The sequence below is a fragment of the Gopherus evgoodei genome, chromosome 5 (assembly GCF_007399415.2).
Source record: "Gopherus evgoodei ecotype Sinaloan lineage chromosome 5, rGopEvg1_v1.p, whole genome shotgun sequence".
NCBI classification, from domain to species: Eukaryota; Metazoa; Chordata; order Testudines; family Testudinidae; genus Gopherus; species Gopherus evgoodei.
The window spans coordinates 127258940-127283075 of record NC_044326.1 but is presented as its reverse complement, the minus strand read 5'-3'; the positions used below and the strand labels follow the sequence as shown (position 1 = coordinate 127283075).

At 43.1% G+C, this 24136-nt stretch overlaps 1 protein-coding gene across 11 annotated transcripts in view; it reads right to left on the bottom strand.

The window, feature by feature from the left end:
• Positions 1-13578: 13578 nt before the first annotated feature.
• SEC31A (SEC31 homolog A, COPII coat complex component) overlaps positions 13579-24136 on the bottom strand; it is a 65270-nt gene continuing 54712 nt past the window's right edge. For all 11 annotated transcript variants that reach the window (XM_030565030.1, XM_030565032.1, XM_030565033.1 and 8 more), the window contains 4 exons: positions 23739-24011; positions 21744-21863; positions 16229-16300; positions 13579-14890 (listed from right to left, as the gene is read on the bottom strand). In XM_030565030.1, coding sequence (XP_030420890.1) covers positions 14711-14890; positions 16229-16300; positions 21744-21863; positions 23739-24011 — 645 coding nt within the window. In that variant the 3' untranslated portion in view covers positions 13579-14710. The remainder of the gene's footprint in view (positions 14891-16228; positions 16301-21743; positions 21864-23738; positions 24012-24136) is intronic.

Sequence of the window (24136 nt, the reverse complement as noted above, 5' to 3'; positions counted from 1 at the left end):
TAAAGAGATACCCCAGTGGGTGGGGCTTACTGCCGCTAAAGGGAGTGAGCCGCAGTTGGTGGAAGTAAGTGTCGCTGCACTGGGGCTGCACCAGTCACACCATGGCCATCGTGTCTGGGTGGGCCCTGCTCCAAAGCACAGTGACCCACAGCAGATTTAAGGTGCTGTCCCACTCCTTCCCCAAAATCCCCTTTTCTGCAAGGATTGGGCTCTACGCTTCACAACTATTCACTGCTCCACAGAGAGGCAAAACAAGACCCAGCTCTCTGCACAGGGGTGAATTCCACCCTAAAGGCCCAAATCCCACAGTCCTTGCTCAGGGCCATGATGCCCTCTACTTCCATGGATTAGCCAGCAGGAGCAGACCAAAGGGGTAGGGAAACTCAGTGAGGTGAATCCATGGGCAATCCTGTAAATCTTCCCCTTGAAAGGCTTGTGGGGGGGGGGTGTCACCAAACCTCCTAGATCACATAATTCTGCTGCAGCAATAGATTATAACCATCCTGCAGGCACAGCTGACCCACCTTATGGTCCCACTGGCTGGGTCCCCCAGCTCTAAGGTGGCATAGCTCCACCCATCTGGCTTTCACCAAATAAATCAGGCAGTTGGGTAGGGGAGGGTGCCATGAAGAGAGATCTCTTCCATGCCCCTCCCCCAGTCACACCCCTAAGGCCCTACTCAGCCACTTCGAAGGAGTCAAGAGTGGGAAGATAGACTGGCTCTACTAGGCTTTTCCATCTCTAGAAGCTGCTAGGAGCCTGGCTCCTCCTGCCTTAGCCCTTAAACTTCTTGTCTTTGGTTGCCCGGGTAATTATGATTCTTCAAGATGCTTTGGGGGGCCATGCATTGAAAAGGGGGCCAGCTAATTCTGAGATGTAAGCTTTTAAATAGCTGTGTAGAGGGAGTGTGATGTGCTACCAGATTTCACATTGTGCAGTAGGGATTTCTGTTTATAGGTCCTCATTTAGCTATGTGAATGCCTCTCTTTAAGCACATCCCACTGATAGATACATTCAGCCCAACTTAAGACTTGAATGAGAGTTGATTTTTTTCTCTGTGTCTAAAGAAAATCCTCGTAAGTGATTGGCTGATTTGAGGATAAGCAACACCTCTATTAGACTGTGTTCCTGTTTCATTCCTCTTCTTAAAGTTTAGTTCTGCCTAGGGCCTTGATTCAACAAGGTACCTAAGTACCTGCCTAGCTTTGAGTATGTGATTAGTCCAATTGACTTCAAATCAGTCAACTATCTAAGAGAGAATTTCCTCTAGATATGGACAGAAAGCAAATCTTAATGTGGATTATAGCTATAAAAGCTGTATTCTTTTCCCCTCACAAGGTGTGTGTGTGGGGGAGGGGACTAGCAACTACTTTTGTAAGCAACAGCCCTTAGTGGTGCTAGAAAAATGACAAATATTATCTTCTCAGTTCTTAGTGTCTGAGCTATTCTTTCACTAAGTGACCTAAGCACTTTATTAAGGCTGCTGACTTTCAGATATCTTTGTTCTGTAAGCCAACTTCTGCCACCCAAAAAGTGCCTCGAGCATAGGCAGCAGCAGACATTGTGGACGGAATCAGCTAATAAAATTTACTCTCCTGAAAACAACAAAGAAGCCATTGAAGTAAAAAGAGCAATAAAGAGTACATCAGTTTTGTCCCCTCCCCCAAAACATTATTATTTTAGTTTTCACATGTGCTTGCATCTAATCTTCCAGCCATTTTTTTTCAAACTCGGCCTTGGCCTTTGTTTCTCGCTGTATCTGCAGCCTCATTTTTGTGTGCCATGTCACTTAGTGCAGGCTGCTGTTTGAAAGGCAGAATTCTGTGGTGTTCTAGATCCCAGAGTGGGATTTGTTAATAGAGAGTTCACCAATGTCCAGAGGATGACCCAGATTCACAAAGAAGCGGGGGGTGGGAGGTGTAGTTGACTTTTAACTAGAGCATGGCTTCAGATGCTGCTGATACAGCGCAAGGGAAGAGAGTCCTGAACAATTTATGGTATTCTGAAGTTATTTAAAAATCAGATGTCAAGATCAAGTAAAATATTTGCCTGCAACTCATTCCTTAAATTCTTGAATGGTTCCCTCACTACAAATGAAAAATGGTCTCTAGGGGTTTGCAACACACGTTGTCTTCAGTTAATTGTTTTGGGGTCACTGGGTTTAGTAATTTAACATGGATTGATGGGTTATCATATTTTATTCCTTCAGGGGCTCAAATATTTAGGATGTTCAAGGTCAGCCTTTAGGCAAGATTCAAGTGTACTCAGTGTCAGGTTAATAGCAGATACATGCTTTCTGGTTGGGTTGTACTGCATCCTCAGAGGGGGACAGACTCCGTTATTTTAATGAGTCTCTTCCACCTCTAAGTCCTTTGATCTGAGGCTCCACATTGGTGCACTTACACTGTAATCGTTGCATGGCCACAACCCTCTAATGTAGATACACTCCACCCACAGTGGAGTTCACAGAAGTATAACTTCAGCTAGGGTGACCAGATGTCCTGATTTTATATGGATAGACCCAATTTTTGGGTCTTTTTCTTATATAGGCTCCTATTACCCCCCACCTCCTGTCTGATTTTCCACACTTGTAGTAAGAGGAAGCTGTGAGATATAAACCTTGGTATCAGAGGCCTGAGGCCTGAACTAAGGTAATGGTCAAGGCTTTGCTAACACAAAGCAAAGTGAAGCTGTGAGCCAGAGGCAGGCCCTGCTCACAGAAGCTAGCAAGGAAAAGGCTGATGCTGCAAAAAGAGACATACCTAAAAGGTACCAGACACCAGATATCAGAACATTCACATACTTGTACACTGCACACAGATAACAAGGAACAGGTTGATCCATCCCAATGACGGGGCCAAAAGGGTAATATGACGGATAGAGTTGTTTTGTTCGAACCAACATGTACAAGGTGAGAGGCGGCATCTTACTGCGTCGAGGGGTTGCACCTCAATACGTCAGGAGTGATATGTAACTTATTTGTACCTCTGTATAAGAATGCACCTCTAAGTGGATGTGTCTGTCCAGCCTAGGGGGCAGTGGAAAGTCCCACTTCTGACTGAGCTGAGTCCATTGTCAGGGAGTACATATGTACTAGCTAGCAGCACCTTGGCCTTCTATGCCGGGGAGCTGGAGACTGGGTTTCTCTTCAACAATAAACCTGTCTTGATGTGCCTTCGTACCTTACTAGAGTCAGTGGTCATTTGGGGTTCTCTCGGGGTCTGCTGTGCCAGCGATCTGCAGAGCCGGGGCAGCACACAGAGGGAACATGCACGCAGCCGATTGATGATAACACTGAACAGAGCACAACATCACACTGGTAGCATCTGACGACACTTGCCTTCTGGTCAACCTAACTTCAGCTGGTAAATCAGAGTGAACTGTACTCGTGGAAGGTAATTTTGTGCTGATGCAGGGTCTCTGCATAAGGGGTTTGTGCCCCGGTGACTGCATTGATGCAGCTACATGACTACCAATGTCCTTAATGCAGACAGGATCTTCTAAAAATCAACTAGGTAAACTTTTCAGCAATCAGTAACACATGGAGGCCAGGCGTGTATCTTAATGAAAAAATCTACAGCAAAACCATTCATCCAGACCTCAGTTTAACAAGGTACTTAAGCACATGCCTAACTTTAAGCACATGACTTCAGATGGACGTCAAGTAGTCCTATTGACGTCCATCTGCTTAAACAGATTAAGGTGTATTTCTGTAGCGCGACCTACAACACTAACTCTTTAAAAGCCTTCTGGAACAAAATCACATAATACATGCTAAGGGGAAATTCTGAAAGATCACCCAGTAATTTTATTCATTACAAACTGCAATCCAGCTACACGGTCCTCACCTCCTCGTTTGTTTGTTCCGTATTCTGTCTTTGATATGTCCCCCCTTACACTGCAAGCTCTTTGGAGCAAGAATTTTTACTAGTTTGTTACAGTTTAGCCACTATATAAACACCACATATGTCAACTAAACATACAGAAGGATTCTGCTTGTAACAAATACTGTATTGTGATTTGATGCATTCTTTAACCTTTAGCTGCTTTAAAACTCACTGGGTTGAAGGGTTAGGGTTAGGGTTAGTGATCGGTTTAATGGTGACACTTTTAGTGACTGCATGGAATTGGGACATAGGAGAATTCAATTTTTGCAGAGGAAAGCTACAGCATTCTTCCTGCAAATGAAGATAAGCAGGGATGCCTGTGACACTGCAGTCTATATTGTTTTATAAAAATATGCTAATGAGTCAATATAATGTAACTGGAATATGCTTCATGCAAAAGGTCTCTTGTAAGGTATCATTACAAATCTATAATCTGAGTGTGATCATCCTATTTATATAAATGTACCACTCTTGTATCTGCAATTAGAAATATGAAATATAACTCTGAGGGCCTAGTGTAATTATGTAAAGTGTGGGCCATTAATGGTGGTTTGGAATCTTGATCACTCCCATTAACGAGGACCATTGTCTGCAGATGGTTGTGTTTTACCTGTAAGTCTTCTTGTATATGTGTGTGCTGGCAATGAAGTCTTGCAGTGATATGTGATCATGTCACCTGAACTGGAAAATCCATCTTTAACCTGGTGTCTTTCCATTGAGAAAGAAGGGGTGGGAACTCAGAGCGGGACAAAGAATTCCCACCTTAAACAAAAGATATATAAAGAGATGGAACAGAACAAAGGGAGGAGAGAAGCCATCATGAAGAATCCCCCAGCTACCACCTGAGATGGAACAAGAGCTGTACCGGGGAAAGTATTGTGCCCAAGCCTGGAAGGTGTCCAGTCTGAGGAAAAAACTTACTGAAGCATCTCTGAGGGTGAGATTATCTGTATTCAGTTTGATTAGACATAGATTTGCGTGTTTTATTTTCTTTTGCTTGGTGACTTACTTTGTTTTGTCTGTTACTACTTGGAACCATTTCAACCCTACTTTCTGTATTTAATAAAATCACTTTTACTTATTAATTAACTCAGAGTATGTATTAATACCTGGGGGCACAAACAACTGTGCATATCTTTCTATCAGTGTCATAGAGGGCGAACAATTTATAAGTTTACCCTGCATAAGCTTTATACAGGGTAAAATAGATTAATTTGGGTTTAGACCCCATTGGGAGTTAGCCATCTGAGTGTTAAAGACAGGAACACTTCTGTTAGTTGCTTTCAGGTAAACCTGCAGCTTTGGGGCAAGTAATTCAGACCCTGGGTCTGTGCTGGAGCAGACAGTAGTGGCTGGCTCAGCAAGACAGGGTGCTGGGGTCCCAAGCTGCCAGGAAAGGCAGGGGTAGAAGTAGTCTTGGCACATCGGATGGCAGCTCCTAAGGGGGTTTCTGTGATCTAAGCCACCACAATGCCAGTGGGGGAGGGCAGGGGGGCAGAAATAGTTGCAGCACTTCCTAGTCTTCAGAGACATGGAGAATCCTGAAAGAAAATCCAGAGGAGATTTGAAGTGCAAAGGTTTTCTCAGACAGTTATACGGTCAGATAGAACCAGGGTATGAGCCCATTGCCTCAAGAATGGTCTCATGACACCTCTGTTATCTCTAGCCTAGACCATTTTAAGATTTTAGTTCTAAACAAAACCAAAAAAACATTCAAACCTTTAAAAATTACCTTTTGGTTCAGAGGACAAAGACATTCCAATAGAAATGGGAAACAAACCATAACCAACTGGTGGGAGGGGGAGACAAGATTAATAAAAAAAATCCCTTTGTGATCCCTGATCCGGCTTCAGAAACAGAGTCAGAAGATTGGTGCTATTTAAAAAATGAGTAAGGGTTAACTCAGTTTCTGCTAGACTGCCTCACTTCACTGTTGTGGTGATCCTCTGTTACAGAGTATGGTTTCTAGTTTGTTTACTTTTTCAATATAGTTCAACATGTTCACACAAGACTACAAATATGTACGCAGCATAAATCACTTCTGCTATGCTGTGGTCAACATTATTTTCTTGTTAGTTAACATATTTTATTAATGTATAGATACACCTTTTATGCCCTGATTCAGCAAGGAATTTAAGCATGTGCCTAACATTTAGCATGCAAACAAAAGGCCTTGATCCAGCAAAGCATTTAAGCATTTGATGAACAGTAAGCACATAAGTAGTTCCATCAGCTTTGATGGAACCACTCACATATTTAATTAGGTATGTGCTTATGTGCCTTGCTGAACTGCGGTTTATATTAGGATACTTTGACTTGTTATGAACCCAGACAGAAGCTGGATTTTGATGCAGGACACGGAGCATTCACTTTGGGCCAAATTCTGCCATCAGCTATTCACGATCAACTCCCACTGGACTTCCCTGAGGATTGTGTGAATATCTGATGGCAGAGTGTGGCCCATTGTGCTTCAGTAGGTCTTTTACATGCAGGTTGAATAGTTACAGAACATATATATGTGGTGAGGGTGACCTGTAAGTTGCCATTGATATTATTTTTGCACCATGCTATTGTTTTTGAAGGCAGAAAGTTAAAAACCAGTAAGCAACCAAATTTAAAGTAAAACTTAGGGAGCTATTCCTCGTGTTTATGTCCACAGCACTTATGCATGGGCTCGAGTCCCACTAACATCGATGCTTAGCTGTAAGCATTTGCTTAAGTTCTTTCCTACTCAGCAATTCACTTAAGCACAGTCATAAGTTCCCTGGATAAAGTGCCAAAGTGCCTTGCTGAATAGGAATGGACTTAAGCACGTGTAGGCACGTATTATCCTCACACACAACTACTTCAAATTTGATGACAATATATATCTCCAGATCAGTGGCACCGCTATGGGCACCCGCATGGCCCCACAATATGCCAATATTTTTATGGCTGACCTGGAACAACGTTTCCTCAGCTCTCGTCCACTCACGCCCCTTCTCTACCTACGCTACATTGATGACATCTTCATCATCTGGACCCATGGGAAGGAGTCTCTGGAAAAATTCCACCATGATTTCAACAGCTTCCACCCCACCATCAACCTCAGCCTGGACCAATCTACACGGGAGGTCCACTTCCTAGACACCATGGTGCAAATAAGTGATGGTCACATTACCACTACCCTATACCGAAAACCTACCGACCGCTATGCCTACCTTCATGCCTCCAGCTTCCATCCCGGGCACATCACACGATCCATTGTCTACAGCCACGCACTGAGGTACAACCACATCTGCTCTAACCCCTCAGACAGAGACCAACACCTACAAAATTTCCACCAAGCATTCTCAAAACTACAATACCTGCATGAGGAAATAAGGAAACAGATCAACAGAGCCAGACGAGTACCCAGAAGCCTCCTACTGCAAGACAAACCCAAGAAAGAAACCAAAAGGACTCCACTGGCCGTCACTTACAGTCCCCAGCTAAAACCTCTCCAACGCATCATCAGGGATCTACAACCCATCCTGGACAATGATCCCACACTTTCATAGGCCTTGGGTGGCAGTCCAGTCCTCGCCCACAGGCAATCTGCCAACCTGAAACATATTCTCACCAGTAACTGCACACCGCACCATAACAACTCTAGCTCAGGAACCAATCCATGCAACAAACCTCGATGCCAACTCTGCCCACATATCTACCCCAGTGACACCATCACAGGACCTAACCGGATCAGCCACACCATCACCGGTTCATTCACCTGCATGTCCACCAATGTAATATACGCCATCATATGCCAGCAATGCCCCTCTGCTATGTACATCGGCCAAACTGGACAGTCACTACGGAAAAGGATAAACGGACACAAATCAGATATTAGGAATGGCAATATACAAAAACCTGTAGGAAAACACTTCAACCTCCCTGGCCACACTATAGCAGACCTTAAGGTGGCCATCCTGCATAAAAAAACTCCAGGACCAGACTTCAAAGAGAAACTGCTGAGCTTCAGTTCATCTGCAAATCTGACACCATCAGCTCAGGATTAGACAAAGACTGTGAATGGCTTGCCAATTACAGAACCAGTTTCTCCTCCCTTGGTTTTCACACCTCAACTGCTAGAACAGGGCCTCATCCTCTCTGATTGAACTAGCTCATTATCTCTAGCTTGCCTGCATATATATATACCTGCCCTTGGAAATTTCCACTACATGCATCTGACGAAGTGGGTATTCATCCACGAAAGCTCATGCTCCAAAACCTCTGTTAGTCTATAAGGTGCCACAGGACCCTTTGCTGCTTTTACAGATCCAGACTAACACGGCTACCCCTCTGATACTTGACACATGTAGGCAGTTAAGCACATTTTGTCTAATCAGGGCTGTCATAAACAGATAGCTAAGGGTTAAGGTTCTTTTACCTGTAAAGGGTTAACACAGGGAACCTGAAACACCTGACCAGAGGACCAATCAGGAAACAAGACTTTTTCAAATCTGGGTGGAGGGAAGTTTTGGGTGAGAGTTCTTTGTCTTGTGTCTGTGCCCTCTCGGCTATGAGAGTGATTTTTCTATCTCCTGGCTTTCTAATCTTCTGTTTCCAAGTTGTAAGTACAAAGATAGTAAGACAATAGGTTTATATTGTTTTCTTTTGTATTTACATGTGTGTAGTTGCTGGAGTGTTTTGAATTGTATTCTTTTTGGATAAGGCTGTTTATTCATTTTTTCCCTTTAAGCAATTGACCCTGTATATTGCCACCTTGATACAGAGACTATATATTATGTCCTTTTTCACTCTTTTTATATAAAGCTTTCTTTTTAAGACCTGTTGGAGTTTTTCTTTAGTGAGGACTCCAGGGAATTGGTGGGAGGAAGAAGTCAAGGGGAAAATCTCTTTGTGTTAGATTTACTAAGCCTGACTTTGCATACCCTCTGGGTGAGGAGGAGAGATTAATCTCTCGGTACTTGTGTTTCCAGGACTGGAAGCAGGGAATCTCCTAGGGTCGTCCAGGGAGGGGAGCCTGGGAGGAAGTACCAAGGAAACAAGGGGAAGGGGTTATTTCCCTTTGTTGTAAGACTCAAGGCATCTGAGTCTGGGGGTCCCCCAGGGAATTTTGGGGGGACCAGAGGGTATCAGGCCCTAAAAATTCCTGATTGGTGGCAGCGCTATCAGATCTAAGCTGGTAATTAAGCTTAGGGGAATTCATGCTAACACCCATATTTTGGACGCTAAGGTCCAGATCTGGGAAGAAATGTTATGACAAGGGCCTATAGGAGAACACAGCCCACTTTACCAGCTGACCAACAAAAATGTACTTGTGAACTAACTGCACTGATAGAAGAAACAATATTCACTGAGTCTGACCAGTCATCAAACATGTCACTAGATTATTTACATGTTCTCCATCCAAGCAAATGGGAACATGAGAGGCCGTGTGCAACAGGGGCACTTCCATCTTGCTGAAAGGGATGTGACAACATGGATCACGAGTGTGCGAACGAGGACCCATGTTGTCACTTGCCCACGATCAGCCTGACTACATATACTATAATCAAAGCCACAAGAGAGAAAATGAGACCAAAAGGCACTGGGTTTTCCAGGTCTGCTTCCATTTAAGTCTGGGGGCTCTTTGCCAGAATCGGGCCCTCAGTTTGTAACTATACGCTCAATCAAAAGCAAATGTAAGTTGGTTTCTCTCTCTGAGCAGAGCAGTAGGGCATGATCTAATTAAAATGCACCTTGATTGCCCATTCCTACCTGCCCTGTACAACACAATGTCCCTTTGGAATAGCGATGCAGTCATTGTATACCCCACAATGAATAGCAGTGTTCTCGTGCAGCACAAGCGACATTGCTCTGGAAGATGCAGAGTCTCTTCCCAACTGAATAAATTGGGCAAAACAACTCCGTGTGAGGTGGGTAAACACTTTGTTTTTAATGTTCAAATGTTAGCTCAACAGTGCTTGAAAAGAGCAATTTTATGAGTTGTACTGGGGCAAAGCACAATAGCCTAGTGTGCTAATTAATTACCAACTAGAACTCTGGAGGCAACTGAGTCAGCAGAGAATATATAATTAAGCCCAAGACTTTTATAGATGTATTTTAAATGTTCTTCTAGAATTCTCTCTCTGGAAAAATGCAGAGAAGCAGCAAGTACCTGTTAAAGAGAATGCAGGAAGGTTGCAGTACCCAGCCATCATGAAATCTCAGCACAGAACTGTAAAAAAAAGTTTCAAAAGTGAATTATATTGATTTTTCTTTTTTTTAAAATGTAGCAGTTGTGATCCCAGCAAGTGATCTTAAAATATTGTTCAAAGACCTAGGAGCTCATCGAGTGACAGAGAAAAGAATAGAGACAAGCAAAGACCCTGATCTAGCAAAGCACTTAAGCATGTGATTAACTTTAAGCACGTGAATAGTCTCCTTTACTTCAAATGTGTTAATGGAACCGTTTGTGTGCTTTCACCTTAAGCACACACTCAAGTGTTCTGCTGGATTGGGGTCTAAATTCCCCTTTGATGCACTGCATATTATGTATAAGATGACTTTAAAATGTTTAAAATGAATATTTTCCTTTGTTGGGAGGTTGAGTACAACTTCCATTCTGACTCCTCTGTGTCTGTTGCTCATAACATTTTCAAGCAAATAAGTTTGGAATTGAAATTTGCTCAGAAAAAATTGTTTTTTTTGTGAAAAGTCTGAGAGGAATTGATTTAGAGATTTTTGAATTATGATTGCATGGAAAAAAGTATCTGTTCTGATCAGTAATTCTGTGAAGAGATAACAGAATTGGCTGAACAGAAAAAACAAACAGCTTGCTTTGTAGCATTCACTAAGATCTAACAAAATTAGTAAGTGGGAAATTTTGTGCATGAATATTGGAATTATGCTCTCTGTTTTTCTTAATAACCTGGGCTTAGAGTATCTCAAAGATGAGAATGGCAGAGTTAAAAAGACACCCTGTCAAATACCTAATGTTCAGAGATATCACAAGCTCTAACAACAATTTTTATTGGATCAGGTCAGTGGTCGATCTAGCCAGTATCCTCTTTTTACCAGTGGCCAGAACAAATGTTTCAGAGAAAATTAAGATGTTTCTTGCACCTAACATTAATTAATTAACAATATTAACTACGGGATAACCAGTACTCAGTTTGTCCCTAACTCAAATAGTCAGAGTATGGCGTATGCCCTGAAGGTTCAGGGTTTATCCCGCTATCAAACTCTCTCTTTTATTAAAATGTTTACTATTCCAAAACTGGACAATCTTTTTATCTATATAAATGTCCAATTTTTTTAAAAAAACCCATCAAAAATCTGATAAGCTTTTGGCCTTAATGATATATTGTGGCAATGAGTTCCAGAGGGTAACTGAAAGAGAAATTAGAAAAAGCTAAAAGAGCATAGAACCTTAGAACTACCTAAAAAAGAGTGGACGATGAGTTAAGGTTGGAATCTCAACCTTAATATCTTGCGCTCACATATAGAATGTTACATGTTAAAACTGTTCTTTGTATCAATATATTATTTTCACAAATAATACAACATATAATGAAAAGCAACTTCACTTTAGTTCAATTCTAGGGCTTAGGCCTGCCCTAAAAGCCTAGGCCAGTCTGAAAGCTTGTCTTTTTCACTAAACACAAATGGTCCAATAAACAATATTACTTCACCAATCTTGTCTCTCTAATATCCTGGGACTGATAAAGCTACAACACTGCACAGTCTTGCACCAGTAAAGTTTTGTCACTGACTTCAGTGGAAGCAGAATCTCACTGCTATGGAGGGAAAGCAAGAGAGATGCAGTAATCATCCTATTTTAGCATTTAGGCTTGAATACGGTTTGCCCTTGCCTAACCTCTCTCTCTAATCGATGCTTAATGTGGTTTTGAATTGCTAATCTACATTAAATTTCTTTTATGCAGAGTCATCCAGGACCAACATATGGTTGAGGAGCAGGGAGGGGGAAAATAACTGATGGAGGAGGAACTGTTTTCCTGCTAAGTTCTAGCACAATGTCAACCAGACTAATCAAATGGAATCACCTTACCGCTTGGGTCATCTGAAGTGAGGCTCAAAGCCCTCAAGGGAGTGGAGACTTGCTAGACACATTTTTTTGACACATCCAAGGACTTTAGCAATCATCCAACTACCAGGAGCCCCTGAGCTGAGAAGGAAAGAAACTTGACTGCTCCACATTCTAGAACAGGATCAGGAGTACGCCACCACCAGGATTAAATGGTTCCTCTCCCCTTTTTTCTTCCAGTGGTCCAGGTTAGAATCTGTTCTTCTGACAGCAGGACCATTGTTACTAAGCAGCATGTAACAAAACCCACATTCCCAGTATGTACGTCAGGCTCTGTTATCCCAAAAGCACTGAATTTAATATCTTATATAAATAGTGCACAGGACGGAAAAGCCATCGTGATTAAAAGATGACCCAAAACATTCCTTTGTAGGCTAGTCTTAGAAATTCCCCAGGTAAAACATGGTAAACCCATGACAAGGATTTACAAGCAATAAATGTTTTTTGCTGAAGTATCCATTATTTCTATAGAACTGAAAAAGACTCGGAAGTAACCTCCACCTTGCAACTCTATCTGCTGCAAGGTGGTACTAGAAAATTCTTTTAAAACTGCACGTGCCATTGAATGTTTCCCTCCATATGTATATAAAGATTTCCCACTGGCTAGAGAACTCTCTTTTCTCCAGGATGGGCTCCTCTTCTTACAAGAGGCATCCAGCTATCATAGGACAAGACTCCTCTTGCCAAAGTTTAAATGTTTTATTATTTTTTTCCCACAGCCTCTGGGAATTATTCTGATCTGACCAGGCTGGTGTAAATCAGAAGTAACTCCAGTGATATCAGTGAGGTTCCACTGAAATCTGGTTTCAGTAAGAAACAGGCAGTGCATTATTGAATTCCTTACACAAAAATGGTCCTTAGTGTTTATAATGTCAGAGAGTGGTTTACTTGCTTGACATTCTTTGAAGATGTAACCAGAAGGTAACTGATCTATCACTATTTTGTTCCCAACTCTTCTCATTGATAAAGTAGCACATTTTCTCATTAAGTACATTTCTGTTCTATTTTTAGAAAGCTTGGGTCTCAGCTTTGAGATCTTGAGGACAGCCTAAGTAGAGGCAGGCTACTGACAAAACCAGGATAGCTGTGCTGCCGCTATGACGACAGGCTAGCAGTGTGATTTCACAACACCCACAACCACAACTACAGCCTAAGAAACAGAGCCTGTAAAATGGGCTAGCCAGACCGGATCTGTGAGACTGTTCCTCACAAGAGGAAATGCCACATGATGCTGACCAGGGACACATCTAATCAGTCCATTTACAGAGCCGATGGGAAATACTTACTAGACCATATGGTCCAAGAATCCATGAGTGCACTGCTGACAAGCTTATTTTTCTCACTGGGACATGAAGAAGGATTCCTCAACCTCATTACTCAGTTCTGGCAGTGCTGCCGTATTTCACCTTTCTGCCACTATTTAGCCAACATAATAGCCCACTACAGAAGAATAGGAGGATTATTTAGGTGCCTAGTTATGGATTTAGGAACCTAACTTTTATTGTCTATATTTAAAAAAGTCTCAGCATCTGGTGGAGTGAAACTGTTCTCACTACAGCGCCTCAAGAACAGTTTTGATAGCTCCTATGGGTCTATAGTCTCACAAACACAGGCTGTTGCAGGCAATATCTTTTAATGAGAGATTCCAATAATTATGGAATTGTCCTTACCACACTTATTTGACACTCATGACATGTTTTTCAAATTTTAAAAACTCAAGCACAACTTTAAACAAAGCAGAAAATGGCATCGGTAAATAACAAACACACAAGAAACGTACCTGACTCGGTATGGGGCCAGTGGCATGGTAGTGGTTATGTCATAGCATAGTGCACATTGGAGCACTACAAATATGAAAATGGCCACCTATAACTTCTATCTTCAGGGGAATGCAAGAAAAGGTTTGCCTTTGTTTATGTGCTGAATGCTCACCTCTCTCTACTGGTTGCCATAGCAACTTGTAATGATTTCAGATCTTTCAATGCTATGCTAAGCCCTTCCTTGACATGTGAACACCCTGATGTAAACTTGGAATAGAACTGTCTTAATCCCTATGTACCAGGACCTCCGCAGTGCGCTCAGCACTGAGAAAACACGTCCACGTCTCCCCAGAGTGATGGATAGCTCTCTCCCTGGCTCCATTTCAAATCTTCAAAGCTTCATGTCATACAGACACATTTTAATACATTAACCTTTATGGAAAAGATCACCTCAGCCTTTATTTTTCTTATTTGGCCCAGTGCAAAATTAAACTATTTAACATCTAATTGGAATAAACTGAAATGCAGGTAGCTTTAAAAATGAATGACAAAATACAATTAAAAAGAGGATCAGACACTTTAATCTGGTGGATATGGAGGAATGGGAGGGGAAGTGGAAAGACTGTTATAAGGTCTGTCTGATACACAACCTACCATCAGCTTTTCCCACACACTTCTGTATTAAAAACCACTCTTTCGTGTACAACATGCACTTAAAATTGACAACACGAGGTGTAATCCATTAAATATACTGTCTGTAGACAGGAATCATTAGGGATGATAAAAGATTAAAATAAAAAAGCACCAGGGCTCAAAGGCCATTCTAAGATGATGTATATCTGTAGGGATAGTGTCATGCCATTGATCAGAGATCTACTGCAACATGCTATAAGGTCTGGTATTTGGTCCCCTTCTTGCACACATTCTGCTGAATGTACTACTTTGGAAAAGTGACATCACAAGCTCTGGATGGGCGAGGGAGAGGGGTAACATCAGACCCCCAGCTTATTGGCTTGGGTGAGGACGACTTTCAGCACTGGCATGAAGGCAGACGTCTCGCTGAAGTTGCTGGTGCTGACTATGTGGGTGTGGATGTTCAGTCCCTCTGTGTAGTTGCGTGTTTCGATGCTTTTCGCAATGCTGTGCAAGCCGTTGATGATTGCTGGGGAGAGCTGAAATGAAGCCGAGGACACAGAAGGAAGTTCAGCAGAAGGAAATACATCCAGTATGCCAAAGCCAGAAGACTGAATAGCCCAGGTCAAGTATCAAACCACAGTGCTGCTGTGGCACCTGGGTCATCTCTTGAAAAGAGCTAAAGCATTTTGGACCTAAAATGTAGCCTAATGAACTCAGTGGCAGTCTCCTCATTGACATCAACTGACTTTGGTCAGGCCCTTTTATACCAGTGTTTACAGGCTGTTCAGAGGGGAATAATATTAACTGAATCATCAAAATACGAGAAGAAGAAAAAATGCCTGCAGAGCTCTTCTGGGATGGGATAGGGGCTCAAGGCAAGCCTGTATTCTGGGACATACAGACAATTGCACACATGACTTTACACCATTATTACACCAGCATCTCCCTGAGTTCAGAGCACCTGTTTTAGTGATGACTATGAACAAGACACATTAATGGTTTTATTGTTATTTATTTACTGACTTTAAGGTCTGTCTCCTCTTCTGTAAGCATGCCACGAGCAAGTGTCAACAATAAAAAGATTTACCACTAAGGAAAGAGGGTCTTGTGGTTATGCCACTGTGGATGGTACCAGGGGTGGCTCTAGCTTTTTTTGCCACCCCAAGCACTGGTGGCACGCCTGCGGGAGGTCCCCAATCCCGCGGATTCGGTGGCTTCCCTGCGGGAGGTCCCTGGTCCTGCAGATTCGGCGTACCCACCACCGAATTGCAGCCGAATCCGAGTGACCGGGGACCTCCCGCAGACAAGCTGCTGAAGGCTGCCTGACTGCCACCCTCACAGGGACTGCTTGGAGCGCTGATGCCTGGCGCCGCCGCTGGCTGGTCCTCAGCAGAGCTGAGTTCAGTAGTTGGCTATGCCACAAAACTTTCTGTGTGACCTTTGACCACTCACTTAGTTCCCCATTTGTAAAATGGGGATGATACTTCCTCTGTCTGATTTGTCTGTTTAGATGGTAAGCTCTTTGGACCAGGGACTCCTATTGTTTGCTTTTAGCACAATGGGACCCTGATCTCAGTCAGGGCCTCGAGGCACTACCACAATACAAATGCCATAACTCCACCACATGCATGAGAAGTCTGCACACGCTCACAGTGCCAATCGTTCTAGGTAATGCTTAATATGTGAGCATTAAACCTGGATCAATGCCATCTTTTCAAGAAAGTCTCAGAAATGCCTACAGCATAGGAACAAACCTGCGAAATGGTATTCTACTGAAATGTCATGCGTCTAACCAATGATATAATATATATAAATGCAACATCATATGGAAAAAATATTTAAAGACAAAGTAATAAAAGAATAAAACCACTTACTGTCTGTTCCCTAAGTTTGTCATACAGAAACTCCAGGCGTTTGTTGGCATCATCTAATTTCCTCTTCGTTTGCTGCAGGGGAAAAAAGGAAGTGGAGTGGTATTAAGAACACAGTTCTGATCTGATAGTGATACTATGATTTAGTCACAAAGGGAACCATATAACAAATGAACAGGAGCAACTGAGATTCCATGATTAGCACTGGACTCTAAGCTGTTTGCTGAGTACCTTTTACCACTGATTTTACTACGAAAGATGAAGACTAGATGATAGTAGAGAGTAGCCAACCCCCACACCTAAGGTTCTGTCCACCTACTGCACTGCAGTAGCACAGCACACGTGTAGTTTGTGAAACATCCTGCGATGTTTTTGGGATTTAAAAATGTGTGACAAACATATAGTTTACATTTTGTTTTGCAGCTAACTGGAAAAACATGAGTTCTGTTGAATAAAAATAACACTAAGATCAAAACAGCCAGCTGCTGAAGGAATTATTTTGTCCTGAGAATTCAAGGACTGACAGTAATAAAAGACAAAAACAAGAAATGAAATTCACTAGTTTAAAACCTATTCTGATTCTGTTTTAATGGCAAGGCTATTAAGAGTAAAAACAGGAACATGTAAATAAATTCTTACTGCAAGCAGGAAAAAAACAAAAACCCAGGCTACAAAACATCTTTTGTGCCCATTGAGGGTTCTGATTTTGCAGAGACAGAGTTTTATGGATGCAGTGCGATCTTTTCTGCCACAAAAATGATATTTCTCTTAGAATAGCAAGTTTTCAACTGTGATAGATTCATGATTCCTGCCCAGGGTGTGGGGTGGAATTTCACCATATTCCACCAAAAGTGCCACATTCATTAGTGACATGGTGAATTTTCATCCCATGTCATGTTTGTGAACCGCTGTGAACAGTAACTTTTGCACATGACTAATCAAAGTAAAAACAGAGTCCTCCAGCTGTAAATGGGACAGTGAAACATAGACTCATAGACTCTAGGACTGGAAGGGACCTCCAGAGGTCATCAAGTCCAGTCCTCTGCCCTCATGGCAGGACCAATTACTGTCTAGACCATCCTGGATAGACATTTATCTAACCTACTCTTAAATATCTCCAGAGATGGAGATTCCACAACCTCTCTAGGCAATTTATTCCAGTGCTTAACCACCCTGACAGTTAGGAACTTTTTCCTAATGTCCAACCTAAACCTCCCTCGCTGCAGTTTAAGCCCATTGCTTCTTGTTCTATCCTTAGAGGCTAAGATAAACAAGTTTTCTCCCTCCTTCTTATGACACCCTTTTAGATACCTGAAAACTGCTATCATGTCCCCTCTCAGTCTTCTCTTTTCCAAACTAAACAAACCCAATTCTTTCAGCCTTCCTTCATAGGTCATGTTCTCAAGACCTTTAATAATTCTTGCTGCTCTTCTCTGGATCTTCTCCAATTTCTCCACATCTTTCTTGAAATGTGGTACCCAGAACTGGACACAATACTCCAGCTGAGCCCTGACCAACGCAGGATACAGCGGAAGAATGACTTCTCGTGTCTTGCTTACAACACACCTGTTAATGCATCCCAGAATCATGTTTGCTTTTTTTGCAACAGTATCACACTGTTGACTCATATTTAGCTTGTGGTCCACTATAAACCCTAGATCCCTTTATGCCATACTCCTTCCTAGACAGTCTCTTCCCATTCTGTATGTGTGAAACTGATTGTTCCTTCCTAAGTGGAGCACTTTGCATTTGTCTTTAACAACTTCATCCTGTTTACCTCAGACCATTTCTCCAGATCATTTTGAATTATGACCCTATTTTCCAAAGCAGTTGCAATCCCTCCCAGTTTGGTATGACCTGCAAACTTAATAAGCGTACTTTCTATGCCAATATCTAAGTCATTGATGAAGATATTGAACAGAGCCGGTTCCAAAACAGACCCCTGCGGAACCCCACTTGTTATACCTTTCCAGCAGGATTGGGAGCCATTAATAACTACTGAGTACCGTTATCCAGCCAGTTATGCACCCACCTTATAGTAGCCCCATTTAAGTTGTATTTGCCTAGTTTGTTTATGAGAATATCATGCAAGACCATATCAAATTCCTTACTGAAGTCTAGGTATACCACATCCACTGCTTCTCCCTTATCCACAAGGCTCGTTATCCTATCAAAGAAAGCTATCAGATTGGTTTGACATGATTTATTCTTTACAAATCCATGCTGGCTATTCCCTATCACCTTACCAGCTTCCAAGTGTTCACAGATGATTTCCTTAATTACTTGCTCCATTATCTTCCTTGGCAGAGAAGTTAAACTAACTGGTCTGTAGTTTCCTGGGTTGTTTTTATTTTGCTCCCATCCCACTACAGAGAAAAGCACTGGGCAATCAACTGCTACTGACTAGTCACGGGATTCTTTCCCACCTCCCACAAAGACAACATGTACAAGAAATTGTTGGGATGAGAAACAAGGGGAGAAGGAAACAGCCTATGATACAAGTAGGTATCAAACCAAAACTACATCTCTAGTTTAAATGTTAGATAGCAGTGCAGTAAATATGACACAATGCCAATTTGTGAACAGTCCACTGAATGCTTACTGCATTGACAAAGCCATTATTGTATTCCAGCACCAACATGTCAGCTTACATTAATAATGGAAACCTGTGTCTCTGTCACTGGTTAAAAATATTCAGCATATAGGAGTCCAATAGCCAGTCAATCTCCCTTTCATAACCTACTTACTGTTAGCACAAGCTGAGGAGTAAAAATTATTCTTTACAGCTGCAGTGTTATTGACTCAATGTAAATCTCTCAGAGTCCCTCCGATATTTCCATTGTTTACTTAGAAATGTTTGATTTCTCTAGAACTGGAGTGACAACTCAGGAAATGCACTGAAGCAGATAAAAAGATAATGGACTTGCACTTACAGGAAATGAGCCAGGCACAGCTGTTGTACTTTACCAGTGATAACCCACAATAAAATGCTTCTGCAATAGTAGTAAGACTCTAGTCTAGTCTCTGTACGTTGCCACTAAAGGGCAGCATGATTAAACACTTGAGCAGATCTGAAATCCCATCCTTTAGAACAGGAGTTTTTTTTTTGCTGGGCCTCCCTTTGAAAATATTTCAGGCTGTGATGACTACCCCCATACCATGCCACCCTTACTTCTGCGCTGCTGCTGGCAGCGGCACTGCTTCAGAGCTGGGTGTCCAGACAGCAGCTGCTGCTCTCCAGCTGGCCAGCTCTGATGGTAGTGCAGAAGGTGGCAAATCGCAACCCCCTCCTTCAATAGGCTTGCAACCCCCTTTTGGGTCAGGACCCCCAGTTTGAGAAACACTGCTTTAGACAGCAGTGGTCACATGGTGTGGGAGGACGCAGGCACTACTACAGAGACAAGAGGCACTGAATAAACCCAGTTATTAAAAACTGGTTACCTAACCACTTAATACTTTCCCCCCTTCCCCTCCTTGTGAAGCCTGTTTGCTATCATGAAGCACATGTCACCTTGTGACACAGAGCCCATTGGTGCCAAAAGATAAAGGGTTCTCTACACTGGGTCAGGAACTCCTGACAAACTGACTACACCTAACACATTGCTGCTATATAGAATACCATATGAGATCTTAAATGAAAGCCAGGATCATGCTGGGCAAAAATATCATTGTGAAATGTGTGTACTCATTATATTTAAGAAGTGATGTCAATATACTGAAAATTTCTCCTTACAAGTTTGTGTCCAGATGTTACTCCCCAGCAAAGGTGAAAAACTGGTTTAGCCAGACAAAGGGATGTATATTTGCATGACTGCTTAGGTTCATCTATAGATTAAGCATGGTAAGCCAAACACAATGGGAGCTACGCCTGCATTTCAAGTCAACATATGGCTGTGAAACAAACAGGTGTATGGGAAGACACCTTGGAGCCAGTTCCGCAGGAAGGGAATCACTGGGGTCTCCCCATCTTTGGGAACAAAATCTTGAGTTTTTGGAAATATAAACAACAAAAAGACTTTGTCATCTATCGACCGAGGAAACCGCTTAAAGGACAGGGGTATTCATGAAAACAAGTATCTTAGCTATGACTAAAACAGCTCTGTTAAAGCCTGAATCCTTAGGAGAGAGCATATTATTTCAAACAGGAAAAGGTGACCATCCATAAGTGTAGACCTGGGATGGCATTTTATGTTTTGTTTTATTTGAAATTTACTCTTCTAATTATTCTTACTCACTAGCTCTTAAAATCTTAACTTTTGTTTTTAAGTTTGTATTTGTTTTCGCTATAAAGAGATTGCAGTGCTGTCTTGCTATAAAGGATCTGATCTCGAGTTGCTCCAGTCAAGCTGTCCCCTTCAGGGACAGCTTAGCTGGTAATGCCTGTGAGTGCCCAGTGACAAGGGCTGGATATTCCAGAGGAAGACGCTGGCAGATGGGACTCGGGGGCTGGGTGTGTGACTGTCACTAGCCCGCAGAGAGAGGGTGGGGTTGTGGACATCTGGAAGTCAGGGCTTGTCTGGGGCCACAGGCTGTTGCTTTCAGGGAGCTGAGTTACAGCAGGCATCAGAAAAAGCTGCTTCATGCTGTGGGCAGGTGGTGATGAGGCACCTTGCACCCTGAATCCCACTGGGGAGTGTCACACATCTATCAAAAATGGAGGCGTACAATGATCCGTCTGCCCTGTCTCTCAGCTCGGATGCACAATAGCCTCAGCTAATACTCAACTTGGCATATGAGATTTCTTACTCCAGTTAAAGGAATGGGCTAAACAGACAAACAATGACATGCCAAATCAGCTTAGCGTAGCTCCTACCTTAAGGGGGTGGGTTTGGTGTGAAGAGAGGCAGAGGAATCCCTTTTCTTCTAAACAGAAACACAGTGGAGATCCCATTGCTCTCCACTTCCCAACCCAGACCAGAGCTCCAGTTCTTCCAGCTGGAAGAGAGCCAGAAGGGAGCCCAACGATGCCACTAATACAATGGATGGACTTTGCCCTTGCGGACAGAAGGAATTCCTCCTGCCTTTCTCCCAGTGGCAGGGCTCTACCTAGGCCTACTTATCCAGAGACAAAGTGACCCAGACCTGGAGCCATGTCTCCCGCGTGGTGGGGCAGTTCATTAGCACTAGGCCACAGCACTAGTAAAGATCTGAGGTGGAATCCTGCTCCCACCGAAGTCAATGGGAGTTCTGCCATTAACATCAGTGCAGCCAGGATTTCACCACCCTTGATTCTTTGTTTCCCATTTGAAATGCCTGTGGTTCTTTGCTGCGCTGCTGCTGAATGGCTGCCATGTTCTGTCCCCAACGTGGCTGCCTCTCAGTGGTGAGTGGGTTTCCATCTACAGTCTGTGTCTGATTTATGTTTGTAAAGTGCTAGGGATCCTTTGGGCCAGAAAGAGTTAAAACGAATGAGATTTATATCACTGGTTAATGCAGTCACCACGGTGTATGTCTAATTAAAATACTTCTGCATCATAGAGTGCCGCTCCACTAATAATCACCCAATGCAAAGACCTACTGGATCTGTGGCAGATGACAGGCATCTCTGGATGAGAGCTTCAAATGTGGTCTTCAGAATAAGGTGCTCATCAGGAATAGGCTTCTTTGTAATCTTCTCCGCTGGCAACGACTGCACATGCTAAAGAAGAGAAGATGGGGTATTAAAGTCACTTTGGAAACTCCTCCGGAATTGTAGGTACTCTATCATTGTTTCTTAAACTCGTCCCAAGTTACTAACAATCTGAGCATGTTCACTTGCTCCTCCCCTCCATGTCTGTGGAGCTGAGATCACTGAAGAGGCAACATTAGCAGTGTCTCAGCTGGGGAGTGCATCCGATGTCTCCTCTTCAGCAGCAGCTGTGAAAAGCAGGGTAGTCGCAGGGAAAAGCTACTCGATTAGCCTGACTGCCTGGCTCAGGGTAGTAGCAAGTGCAAAGCAGCAGCGACTCGGTGGTTATGGTTATAAAGGGACAACTCTGAATGAAGATGGTGGATACAAACCCCACTGATGCTCTTTCAGCTGTGTAAGATCCTGCAACTCATAGTGGGATGAACACCTCCTGGTATTAGTCTTGTTCTGGTTGGGGGGGAAGGGGATGCATGCTCTGAGGTTGAGGTTGGTCGATATAAACAAAGGATGGGTGGGAGAAGGACACAGGAGATGCCTGTAATAACTGATATATAATCTATGTCCAATGGTTGCCATTACATTGTTTGTTATGATTATCGGGGTTAATTCCAGCAGGATTTCCTGGCATTTCTGCAGGAAAGGGGATGATAGCTTCAGGTTGCTCCATTCACAGATACCTAACGGGACAGGCATCGCTACCTATGACCAGGCTGAGACCAACCATCAGGAGGGGACCCAATATGGGAGGTACTAATCTGTAAGCCCATGGAGGGTCTGTCAGGCAGGAAGCTGGGGGGGGAGGAGGTATAGCTCAGGGGTTTGAGCATGGGCCTGCTAAACCCAGGGTTGAGAGTTCAATCCTTGAGGGGGCCACTTAGGGATCTGGGGCAAAAATTGGTCCTGCTAGTGAAGGCAGGGGGCTGGACTCAATGACCTTTCAAGGTCCCTTCCAGGTCTAGGAGACTGGTATATCTCAAATTATTATTATTATTTTTTTTATTAAGCTGGAAACACAGAACCTTGGGACTGACAAACAGAGAGAGTCTAAAGCGGTGGGAGGAGGGGGAGGGAAGACGGGGGGCACAGGGACCATGGAAAGCAAAGTAAACTCCGGCCCCCAGAAGTGGGGGTGCCCGGGAGAATCTAGGTCAGACAGATATGCCTGTAGATTGTTGTGTTAACCCTCCCGTTTCCTTGTTATGCTTGGTCATACTGTTAAAGTCACAAAGTACTTTGGTTTGTCAAAGCTGTACTGGGTCTCTACATTCACACTGGTCACAGCTGTGAAAGAAAGGCTGCTGGCAGTCAAATTTAGTCAGGCTGCTCAGCCATCACGGTTGGTGTACAGGAGGCTGCAGCCCACCCTCTTGGCTGAGAGTGGGAGAATCATGAGATTCTACCCTGGAGACGTAAAGCCTTGAGGCCTGAAGTCTGAACGGGGTGCATTCAGAGAGATCTCTGAAGGGGGCAGAGATGCTTTGAACCATGAGACGGTTTATTCGATTTTGCCTTTTCTCTCAGCCTCTCTCTGGATTTCTCTACATGAAAAAATTGTACTGGTTCACCTTAAATTGATTTTTATACCCATTTCAACTGTGCAAACTCCCACGTGGACATTCTTACCTCAGCTTAAGAGTGGCTTATTTCAATTTAACGGAAACCAATTCCCAATCGACTCATGCTAAACCAAAATAAGAGTGTGCACACAGACTTTTGAATCAGTTTAATTAAACTGGTGCCACTTTCTCAAGTAGTTGAGGCCTAAGATGAACAGAGAACGTTCTCATTCTGTGTCTGTTCTGTGACTAACACAATCAGTCCCCAATCCTGGATGGGGTGGTTAGGTACTACCAGAATACAAAACAACATCTTAATTACCGTTACCTGTATGGTATTGCCAATTGGAGCTCCTGGTGCCCCCTCTGTACTAGTTTTTGAGATAGCCGGAGGCATGACTGACTGCCCCAGGGGCTGCTGAATAGGCTGGAAAGGGTTTTGTAAAATGGGCTGCCCTGATGGAAGATGCGAGGGCTGAAATGTAGCCTGGGCTGCAGGTGGCAGTGAAGTTGGCGGCTGCTGCATCTGGGATTGTGGATCCAGGAGAGGATTCATTATTGGGGATGTGATGGGAGCAGGAGGCATGAAGTTATCAGGTATCTAAAGAAAATCAAACAAAAAGTTTACAATGCCCTCTCTGTTCATTATTTCCACAAAAAGGGCTGAATTGTACTAACCCTGTCTTTCAAACACGATGCACCTGTAATACAGAAATGTAGAAAACA